This window comes from Zea mays, chromosome 10 (genome assembly GCF_902167145.1).
Source record: "Zea mays cultivar B73 chromosome 10, Zm-B73-REFERENCE-NAM-5.0, whole genome shotgun sequence".
Classification (NCBI taxonomy): domain Eukaryota; kingdom Viridiplantae; phylum Streptophyta; class Magnoliopsida; order Poales; family Poaceae; genus Zea; species Zea mays.
Window position 1 is genome coordinate 14998337 of NC_050105.1, and position 12141 is coordinate 15010477.

General features: G+C 46.7%; 1 protein-coding gene across 1 annotated transcript; it reads right to left on the reverse strand.

Annotated features, from left to right (window-relative positions):
* Window positions 1-7831: 7831 nt before the first annotated feature.
* LOC100285103 (TPD1) lies at window positions 7832-10659 on the reverse strand. The gene is made up of 4 exons (NM_001372174.1): window positions 10379-10659; window positions 9833-9953; window positions 9186-9308; window positions 7832-8718 (listed from the first exon to the last, which is right to left on the reverse strand). The coding sequence occupies exons 2-4, from the start codon at window positions 9939-9941 to the stop codon at window positions 8306-8308; spliced, it is 645 nt and encodes a 214-aa protein (NP_001359103.1). The 5' UTR covers window positions 9942-9953; window positions 10379-10659; the 3' UTR covers window positions 7832-8305.
* Between the last annotated feature and the right edge of the window lie 1482 nt (window positions 10660-12141).

Consider the following 12141-nt stretch of genomic DNA (forward strand, 5'->3'; position numbering starts at 1 on the left):
TATTTCAGGTAAGGTTGCTAGGCACTAAGCATATAAAGCTAATTACCAAAGCCAGAGCCATGATAGCACTCGTGGTTGCACTGTTTTCCCGGGTGGTCACTCCATGTTCCAATTAATATGCAATAATCTTGTTTAACCATCGGGTTAACAACAATAATGTAAACTTACCATTTTGGAGCATTAATATCATAAGCGGGAGTGACTGCATAAAGTTAAGTTGTAGCAATAGCATAGCTACTTGATTAGCTCATAATCCCAGGTTAAACAAGGAGTAAGGTTGGAAAGGTTATCTAAATAGGTAACCCGTCAAATTATGCATATATATCCAAAAGAATAAACTTTATTAAATGTATTGTTAGGGATCAAACAGAGTATGCAGAGGGAGAAGTCCACTTGCCTTGCTTACTGTTGCTTATTGAAAACTTGAGGTTCTTCCACGGATAGGAATAGATCTTGATTCTTAACTACTAGATCAACCACTGAATATCACACAAACAGACAAGAAGAACAAACACCACTCAATAACATACAACATTCACCATACGTAAAGCTAAAAGAAAGCCTAACAAAAAGAGTGTTCGCTTTTCAAAAACATTACACGCAAGGGTTATAATAAAAAGGTATTCTTTTCAAAAATATGTGATCTATACGTTATAAAACAAGACATGAGCTTAAAAGTATATTAATTAAAATCTACAAATATTAAGTTCACCAATTTAATCTTTTATAAATCGTCATATGTGATATGTCTAAGATAAAGGGTTTATAGGATGTTAAAACATGTTATAACAATATTAAACTTTTTTAACCTTTTAGAAAAGATATAAGTTATAAATCTAAGGTTAATGCGTTATGAAATACCTTATTAATTTTAGAAGCATTATGGAACTCATTATAATTCATTGTTAAACGTTTAGTTATGATAAACTAAGATATAAGTCTAAATAGGTTTTATGTGAAAAGGTCATTATTATTATTAAACACCTATTTATGGAAAGTTATGGTATATGCCTTAAATAAACTTTTATGTAAAAGACAATGAACAAACAACTATCTTTTAATTTCATTTAAAAACACATAGCCTATACTATTATATTCGAAGTTAATATATAAAGTAACATTTTAGTTATTACTTTATTTTACCCTTTAGGAAAAACTAAATGATTTATATAACATGGACTAAATGTGATAAAATTAATCAAGCCTATATAACTAGTTATGAACAAGTTGATAATAGGTTTGACTAATAAATTATGATAAATGATAATTAATATATTAATTATCTTTAATTCTATTGTAGGAACAAATGATCCAAATAATTAAAATGAATACTATATTTATTAGTATATTATTAACTATTTAGTTATGACAGCGTGAGCACTTATTTAAGCCATTATATCATTATTAGACATATTACTATTTAGTACGGCTACACTTAAACATCTATAACAAATCCTATTAAATCAAAATCATGATGTCTATTAAAAAGGTCATTTTATAGTTAGAAACAAATTCTCTAATTCTTTAGTAAGAAACATATGTTTACCAACATAACTATCAATTTCTTTATTAGAAAAGTATTGAGTGCTTAGTTAAGTCATTTTAACATTATTATAAGTCATTTTAACATTAGTATACCTTCTACTCTTTCGGTTTTCTCCTTTTCTTTTCTAAATAGAATTTATGTATAACTAAAAATTATTTATTTAATTCTTCTAACATTAATATACTAAGAATTAATTGTAAATTACTAAATGGGACTTTTAATAACCTAATCATGGTTATTACTACGTACATAATTACTTTACTAATTCTACGTAATTTAGTGTCATACTTATGAATACATTTATTATGAATAGTAAAATCTATATATTTTCATTCGACTAGTAAATACGTGACTTAGTGCCTATTTCAATTTCTTCATGCAAATAAGTTTATACTTAAACTACTACTAACAATTATCGTTTCACACACAAAAGTGAAATTAATTATAAACATTTCTAGTATGAAAACCACGGAAGTAGTGAATAGTGACCGTGTTCATTTTTAGAATTATAAAATCCTACGCATATTCAAAGTATTATCGCGGGGTTCGATTTTGGCTACATCGCAACTCTAAAAATCATACGCGTGAATCGCCAAATTGCATCAACATTACAACAATGATTCATAAGATCAATAAAGTAATTCAAACATGATTTAGAAAATACATTAACAGGTTGGGGGTTGTCTTTAACCTTGAGTTCTCGCTCATGCGAAGGGATGAACGACAGTCAAGGGAACGAGCGTGGTCGTCGTGCTGCGCGGTCGCGTCGACGACGGACGGCGTAATTCCGGCGAGGCACCGAGCTGGGCACAGCGTGAGCAGGGGTTCTTGACGGGTTGCTGCGTGGGCTCTGGTGTGGTGGCGTTGACACTGGCGAGGCGGTCCGGAGTGGTCCAAAGAGCAGAACGCGAATGTGAGGAGCGAGGGAGAATTTGGGGGAGGAGGGGAGAGGGCTCGGCTAGGGAGGGAGGGCTCCATGGCGTGGCCGGGCTTTTATAGAGATTGGGAGGGAGAGGGAGAGACGCCGAGTAGAGGGAGGTGGCCGGCCATGGCGCCATTGAGGGCCATCAATGGGGGAGAAACGGCGGTCGTAAAGTTCCATTACTCGCGATGAAGAACGAACGACGCGGCGTCGGTTCCTGCGGGGGTGTCGGGGCATCTGGCGGCTCGGCTCCCTGGGCTGGCGTCAGGCACGCAGGGACAAAGCGCGGGTGGCGCGGTTCCTGGCGCGGCTGCTCCGAGCGTCGGTCGGTCGGTGTCGCGGCCTGGGGCGTGCCTGAGCGCGGGCGCTAGGCTCCGTGGGCGCGTGGAGGCCGGGGTCGGCTGAGTCGGGCTCGGGTGTCTCCTGGCGGGGTCGCGCGATGCAGGGCGCGTCGGCTGCTCGGTCGGCGGCAGGAGAGTTAGGTAGTGTTTGGTTGAGGAGCCAAGTAGAACGGAGCCGTTCCATCCCTGATTCTAGGAACGGAGCCGCTCTGTTCTGTGTTTGGTAATCTGGAACGGAGCGGCTCTGTTTTTTGTTTGGTTGCAGAGTGAACGGAACGAAGCGTGACTATGAGAGCGGGATGGGAACGGAGCGGCTCCGTTCGGTTGATTTTTTGGAGCGGAATGGTTCCGGATGTGAGGAGAATATTCCCTAATTGGAGTCATTCCGTTCTAGTTACTTTGTAACCAAACAACAACAAAACTGGGACAGAACGGCTCCGTTCTACTTGGCTCTTCAACCAAACACTACCTTAGTGTGGAGTTGTTTGCGGGGAAACGACCAGGCAGCGCGAGCGCTTCGAAGGCGAGCAGGCACGAACGGACGCGAGCAGAGGAGCATCGTGCGAGATTGAAGAAAACGTTGACGCACGGACTCCATGCTATAGTGACTGAGAGTGATGAGTCGCGAGCTGGCTCTCAGCCAAAATTGGAAGCTAGGCCAATTGAGAGGGTGGATTCATTTTGTCTTCCTTTTTTTTAATGGACGCACATAATGTATATTTAACTATCATACACAATTATGATAAACTATATAATAAAAATACCCATTTTTGAAAAAAATAAAATTTAAATACCTATGAACAAAATATATTAACCTAACAAAATGTAACGTCTTTAAAAATGCATTTAACAACTCCATTTTATAAAATGTGATGTTCTCCAAAAATTAGATGCATCAAACAAAATTTATACCTCGACATGATACAACAAACACTTGACATAATTTTATCTAATCAAGGAATTGTTTAATTTGTTTTTAATCACCAAATTCAATATTTGAAAGTATAAATATTTTCATTTCAACTGAAATTTAATAATATAAATTAAATTACCATTAATTGATGGACTTAGGGTGTTACACAGATGATGTCCGGTGCCTCCTCCTTGGTACCACCTCAGCTGGTGCCATCGATCTGGACGGCTCTAGTGCACAAACTAGGATGGGTACAACGGGCACAAACATGTACATGGGTTCCACAAGTCCGACGACCGACGTGAGCACCTCTGTCCTCGTGTCTGGTAAGCGTTGTAGGAGGAGAGGTCCAACCTCTAAGGTATAGCTGCACTTTGAGGAGGTAACTGCGATGCAAAATGTTAAGGAGGTAAGATTATCTGCCATTTGTCTTCACAGCAAGAATAGCATGTCTGCTAAATCTTCTTCTGGAACTGGCCATTTGATCCGGCACCTAGATCTTTGCCCTACTAAGGAAAAGGGTAGATCTGGAAAACCTCGGCCATTGCTTAAATATAATACATACTGATCTATTAATCACTGGTAGTATTCCCTTTCTGTTGCAAGAACTGAGCTTTGTCGTTTAATAGCTAGGCTAGACCAGCCACTTTGTTTTGGTGAATCTAGTGCTTTTTCAGGAGTATATAACTCATGCCCATAATCCAAGGTTTCTTAAGTCTTCTAGTCAAACTACTGCTAGAGACTTGATCCGCTTGTTTAATGAACATGCTTAACAACTTATTGAGGTCCTTAAACATGTGTCATATGTTGCTTTGACATATGATATATGGTCTTGTAAAGCTAAAGAGGACTATATAAGTGTTGTTACTCATTTTGTGAACTCCGATTGGTATGTAGAAAAGAGATTGCTTGGTATTAGACCTATAGAGGTAGCTCATACATGTCTTAATATTGCTGAGCATGTTGAAATGGTTGCAAGGATTGAGAGTTGGCTGACCAACACAAGCAGCATACTGTGGACAAGGAAAGCAACGACCTTGACGCAACCTTTGAGGCTATGTACCTAGATGATGAGCAGCGAGTATCACCAGGGAGTAAAAGAAAGGAACAAGGAAGAGGAGGAGGAGATAAGAGAAAGGAAGAGCACCACAGAGTTCAAGAAGCAAACAACCTTTAACTTACTCTCTCCTTCTATTTCTACCTATTTATGTTCTCTCATCTGTAATATGGTCATATAGACTGTGGACTGGACTATGGACTGAACAATGAACTTATAAACTATTTAAGTAGCTGGTTGTACTCTTTTTCCTTTCTATAGTTTTCTCACGGGGTGTGAGATTTTACCTAGGAATGTTTTTTAATGAGATAACATTGCATTAAGGCTCCAAAATGTTTAAAGACTATTTTTACCTATTTGCCTTATTCTATATTGGTTTGAATGTATAGTTAGCCGATGGATTGAATTTCTGTTAAATGTGATGTTTTTTTTGTGTATTTGGTTTCTGGGCCTAAGCCCAATACAACACGGCCCGTATATGAGTGGGCGTGTCGTGTCTGGCAAAAAAAAAAAAAAAAATAGGTCCACATGTCAGTCCGGCTCGACCCGCGTGTGCGGTGCCTGTCCAAGCGTGCCCGTGCAGGGCTTGTACATGTATAATTGTAGGCGTACTACGTCGCATGAGATCCGGGCGAAGAGCCGAATAGCCAGCTGGGGGCGTTGCATGCAACGCCCGCAGGCAGCAAAAGCCTGTCCCGACCCCCGAGGCGGCGAGGCCAACCAGCCACTGAGCCACAGTAGAGTAGTGGCGCCGGTTCCGAAGCTGTCTGCGCCGGTGTGCATGTGTAGACCGCTGGCTGTCTGCTCGCTGTCCGTCCCGGTCGATCCTTCAAACAGCGACCGTACCACGGACCGTCGATGCGCCGTGCAGTGCTCTGCTCTGCTCTGCTCGCCACCGGAGACAGGTAGGCGGTGCCTGTCCTATGGCACTACTTACTAGCCGTCTACTACTATGCCCAGCCCCAGCCCAGGTCCCAGGATACGCCGCAAGATTTGGGTTGGGAACTTGGGACAGTCGCGTGGACCGTGGTGGCCTGCGCACATCGGTTCGTGCGTGGCTGCTTTGATCGCTCGCGCCGCGTCGCGTGAGCCGACATGACCGCTGACAAGTGCCGATGGCATCCGTTGACGAGCACTCGCGACTTAGTACTCAACATTCTGCTCATTTAATTTGGGCTCCGTTCCGTTCCGTTCGTGCCACCATCATTGTTATGTTGTCAAAATCTTCATTATGTGTTTGATTTCAGCTCTTCGTAACTCGAGATCTTTGGATCGGTTTTCTAATCTAAATATAAGATTAATTAATAGGGTTTCTACATGCCCTTAACCTTAATATATAGGGTCAATTCCTTGTATACCATCGAAAAATATATTTGTTCCTTATATGTCACTAGCCCACATGTCATACACAAAAAATATATATTTATATGTCACTTAGTGGCAATAATAAATGAGTATAAAATTTGATGGTATACCAATAATTTTTTATAATATATATGCTATCCATCTAAAAAAAACATACCCATGACTGCGTCTATACACGCTCAAACATACCCGTTGCTTTTAAAAGGAAAAAAAAACTGTTTCCTGGATTCAGTTCTTTTGTTTGGCTGTTAGGAGTCAAAAGCTAAAAGCTAAAACAAACACACTCTAAGGTGATGTTTGGTTTTCTATAGATTTTGATAAGTTAGATATTGCATAAAATCCGATACATATCTCATTATTATCAACTTATTGTGAAATTAGGCACAAAATCCAGAAAGTCGTTTTGTCTAATAATAAAATTCTAGAAAATGAGACATGAACCAAACAAATCCTAAGTCGGTTTATACGACAATCTCCTCTAGCTACATAACGTCTCTTCATGTATTTATGGTCGTATCTGTTCAAGTAATCTTGTGTGTTTCAATATTGGAAACATTCTTATGGCTATCGCTAATCATGTATGATAAAGGATATTATGAATCAATAATACTCCATCCTTACTCTGGGCACATCCAATACAATAATCCTCCATATATATAAATAGGAAAATCGATCTTGGGCCCGCCGATTTCGGAAAATCGGGCGGTACACTGCGATTTATAGTCGGTTTTGTAAACGCTGACTCGATACCTAAATTTCTTTATATTTTATACCTTGGTTTCGATGGGCTATCATTCCTAGACGTGTTGCACATATCCAAGACGTGCTGGGCTTCATCATATATATATATAGGCAGTGAGACACTATAGTGAAAACGTATCTCTGAGATATTCAAACATCACCTACACGTTGTAGGACTTTTATTACTGGGATATCGAAATCGAAGACATGCCTGACACTGACACCGCTCTTCAATAGTGGCATCTCGTTATCCATTCTCTCAATTAGTTCAAACCTTTCAATTCCCTTTCTCACCGAAGAAATTCTTCTCAACAGGAGTGCTGAGTTCTGTTGCGCTGCTAGGCTCCACTCCAATGCAAGAACCAAGAAGGCCTTCTTGTAGGATTGCAGCAGGAAGCAGCTATCCCACGGCGACAGGGGATGCCCTACACGTGTAAGCCATTAAGCAGGCCCATGCGCCAGAGGCTACGTCCTACAGTACCCTATACCCCTGAGGGCTGGCTGAGGCCAGAGGCCCTGCCCTCATTTCAGCTTTCACAGCCATCACACTCCAATCAATGCGAGGAGCAAAAGCGAAACACGAGCACCCCATCAATCGCCGCAGCGCAGCATGTCTGTCAACTCGCACGGTCAGTCACCCCCATCCCACCACCTCTGTCAACAATGCAGCAGGCTCCTTGCAGAGGCACAGTCTGGCCCAGAAAAAGCAAGTCACACACAGCTGCTATGCTCTGCACGAACCGCACGGACGCAGGGTGAAACACATCAATGGCCTGAGGCACCCGTATCCACCCCTTGGCAAAACGGCATTCATCATGACAAGAAACAGCTCGAACCATTCACATGAGCGAGCAAGCAAACAAGGCACCACGGCAACAGACAGCAGCAGAAGCTCAACCAAAAAGAAGAAAGCGAGCAAATGCCAACACACACGAAAAGCACTCGCTTCCTTCAATAGCAGCTTTGCACTTCCCTGTTGAAACAAAAGCAAAAGATTTGCATTACAGCAGGCCGGCCTGGTTGCCCAAAAATTTCACATCCCGCATCCAGTTACACACTAGTACTTTTTTTTAAAAAAAAAAAGGCTTCTTCCACCGCTCGATCCGTGCCATGTCCATGTACACGTGAGACGAGACCTTGGAACATCGGCAAAAGAACAAAACGCGGAGTCCCTGCCGCCCCCTCGAGCGCCCGATCCTACAGTCCAACAAAATCACCTAAACCACCAGCTAATTACATTTGGATCCAAGAACCAAAGACCTGCCTTGCACTGTCCTACTGCTGCAACTGACTGACTTGTACTAGTATTTTATATAATACTCGTGGTAGTAGTATTATGAGGGTGGAGTTTCTATGCTTATCGTGTGTGGTGCGGACTGCGGACGGAGCGACATGGATGGCGGCGCCAGCCAACGGCCTACTACGGGGCGGTGGTGGGGTCGACGCACGTGGCGACGCGGACGGAGAGCTCGTACGGGAACGAGTTGGCGTACTCGAAGGAGATGGTGTCGCCGCCGAGCAGCGGCCGCCCGTCGTTGAGGAGGCAGTCGTCGTGGCGCAGGCGCCTGAACTTGAGGGGGTCCACCAGGTTCACCGAGCTGAACCACCCGCACCGCACGTGGATGCCCGCGATCGCGCAGTCGCCGCCGCCCGGGTCGCCCAGGCACTGGTTCATCACGTCCACCTTGTACGCCGGCACCCCGTTCGGCAGCGACGACGCGTGGCGCTGGTAGATGGCGATGTCCTCCGCGCCCGCGCACCCCTCGTCCATCCGGCTCGGCCGCACCGGCCCTGCTGCGGCTGCTCCTTCTCCGCTACCGCCAGCGACGACGCCTGCAGTATTGCCGGTGCCACGGCACACAAACAAACAAAAACGTGAGACGGGCCGTAGTGCAGTTGTGTAGTATTGATGCATGCAGCAGACCCGGTTGTGATGCAGGCGCCGAAGCCAGCGGGCCCCCCGCCCTCGCTTCGCTATCGAGGCTACGACAGAACGAATCAATGGAAACTTTAGAGCCAGCAGTTGGCCCCGGCTTCGCTTCTCCCCTCTCTCTCCCGCTTCTATTTCGAACCCCAATACAAAACAGTGCTGGGGATGGGGCCGCACGACCGCAGGGAAGGAGGGACAGCGGGAGCAGGCTTCGGTCGGAGAAAGCGCGGGCCCCCCCCCCCCCGGCTCGGCGGTCGGACCGTCGGACTCGGACGGCGAGGGATGGACGGACCGGACGAGTAGGCGAGTAGGTGTGAGACGGGGACGTGGAGCAGGAGTAGGACGGGACGGGGCTTGCGGTTTCACTCACCTGGCGAGCGGAGTATCTTGCGGGGCAGTGGAGCTGGCACCGGCACGGGAACAGCGGCGGCGGCGGCGCGGAGTGCCGGGCGCGGCGGAACCGCTGGTACGGCGGTCGGCGGCGGCGAGAATCCTGCAGCAACAGACGGGATTGGTTGGATGGAACGTGTTAGTCAAGGCCGAACAAAAAGGCGAAATAATTCCAAATAAAAAGCGAAAGAAAGATCTAAACAAATCAACCGAAAAATATCCCGCGGTTTCGAGAATTCAACGAAAAATTGCACCGAACAAGACCATGAAGTAGCGAGCGCACGAATTCATGAATCGAGATAAAAAAAATTCCCAAAGTAGTCGTGCTGTCACAGCAGTGTATGTATTCATTGTAGAATGGTGTTGGTGATCGAAGGTGGAAAAGGAAAAAAACTAGGTTCGATGGAGTAGATTAATAATTGAACAAAAACCTCTGGCTAGCCTCCACAACAGAAAAATTGTTGAGAAAACCCCTGGACTACAGAAACAAACTCACAAAAATCCCAACAGAAACAATCGAGAGAACTGCGGCGGAGCACGTCGGTACGAGAATGGAGCAACGGAACCGGATAAAAAAAAACAAGGCCAAATCGCCGTGACGGAGAAGTAGCACGACGGGAACACCACCTGCGTCCTGATCGCAGGCGGCGAGGGAGGCGGAACCAAGCAGCACGGCCAACCAGGCCGATGCCACGATCGCCTTCAATCCGGTCGACGACGGCGCCCTCATCCTCATCGCGCTGGGACCCTGCAGCGAACACGAGTTAGAGTCGAACAGATGGACTCGTGAGGCACGTCGAAGCCTTCAACGGAGAAGCACCCCACATCTCCACTTGCATGCAACGAAGCCTGGCTCTACGGCCTTGCCGGTGCCTAGCCTAGCCAGGGATGGAGCGGCGACAAGGGAGGGACACGGCGCGCCACGACGCGCGTCCCAGGTGATCGGGCTGGCATGCAGACGGGCCGCGCCGCTGTGTCGAGCAGAGTCGGTTTCGTATAGCCAGGCGGCCGCGCACCGACGACGACGACGACGACGAGTCGGTGCGCGAATGGCGGCGGCGCCGGGACCAATGGAAGGCGCGCAAGCTCGCACGCGGACCGCGGCGGTTGCAGAGGCGCGGGGAGCGGGGAAAGGCAGACGGACGGGAAGGGGCGGGGCGGCGCGGCGCCTACCTGGAGGAGCTGGAGACGGTGGAGGGTGTCGCCGGTAACGACGACGTGGGTATCCTCACGGCGCGCGGCCGGCAGTTGTTTCGCAGTAGGGTTTGGTGAGGGTGGTCCTCGCCCCAACTCCCTCTCGCGGTCGCACGTGCTGGTGAGGGTGAGGGTGGCGCGGAGGGCGGCGGGCGATGAGGGAGGCGAATGCTCGCGAGGCGTGCGGCGGTGGAGTTGCTGCTGCAGCTGCTTCTTCTTCGCCGCGCCGTGCGCCCACCAAGACACCAAGTACGTGATACGCGGAGATGGAGACGGGCAATGGGATGATATGGGAGGAGGTGGAGGTGGAGGTGGGACTTGGGAGCCAAGAGCAGAGAATGTGCGTTGGTGGTGCTGGGTCCGTCCGGTGGATCCACGGAGGGTGGGCAGTGGACCTGTCGCGGGCAGGCTGCTGCGAAAAGCGTTCTGGTCTTGTCCGCTTCTGGTCAAGGCTGCCCCAAGGGAGGGCAGGGCTCGCTCTCAAATGGCTCTCGGCCTCCTCTTCGGTGGTTTGGATCTGGAACGAAATCCACCGGATTTATTTTTTTCCCATGGAGCTTCATTTCCAAATTCAAGTTTGGATACTGCTAATCAGCTGGCCTGGCGCATCGCAAAAATTACGGGGCGACGGACAATGGATGTGCTGTGCGGCCGCACGGGAAGATCTTATTTGGTTCCTACTTCCCTGCCTTATTTCTAGAATCTCATTCCAAAATCTTATTACTAGTCAGAATAGTTTCTAAAGTTTATATTGTATTCTATTTTGGAATCTCACAATCTCAATATAAAGTGGTAAAAAAATATTCATATTGATTTTTGTACGACATTTAACTTCTCAAAATGAATAAAGAACCAAACGCCATCGAGGAGGCCGGAGACATTTCCGGTCCGCCTAAAAAACAAGGAGCTGGTGACGATCTCAAACGATCCGTGTGAGGCCTGGTTCGACAAGGGCCCCCGGCGTTCCCCTATGGCCCTATCGCCACCCAGCTGGCCAGCTGAGCTGCCGCCGGCCGTTTCGTAGCTCGCGTTCCTCTACCACGCAGCTGCCGGCGGCGGCGGCGAGGCGAGGCGAGCCGGCGACGTCGAAGCTAGCGACCAAATCGTGGGACAGTCGTGACGCCGCACGTACGTGCCGCGAGGCCGCATGGACAGATTACCTGCACACGGCACGTGTGGCTGTTCGTCGTGGCTGTGGTCGTGCGCTGCATGCGCTTGCATTTTTGCACGGCATGGATCTGCCGATGCCGAGCGACGAGCACTCGAGCTGGATGGATGCCTGTACCGTCTGTCTACCCCTGGCGAAGTGGCCGTGCTCAGAATGGAACGGCATCATGATGCTGCTGGGGGGCATGCACGATCTCCTAATGTGTCGGACACTCAGACTCATAGTCTTCCCTCCATGCAATTCTCCTTTTTAAACGTATATACCACAGAGTGTTAGATCTCCTGATTAAAATGTTAGCAGTTCAGCGGAAGAAGCTGAGGATGCGGGAGAAGAAAGAGCGCGAGCAGATCCAATCCGTCGTCCAAACAAGCGCGTTCGTGGGCCGAATGAATTCAAGCTAATTATAAAATTTAGTATGTTTCCCGTTAAAAGTTTAAATACCATTATCAACTAATTATAAAACTAATTGTTGATAACGTGTTCTCAAAATTTATGAATAAAGAACAAGGCAACACAAACATTAATGGTTAAAGGTCTTTGTTCTTTGTAACATTATTTCCTTCAGGATATAATA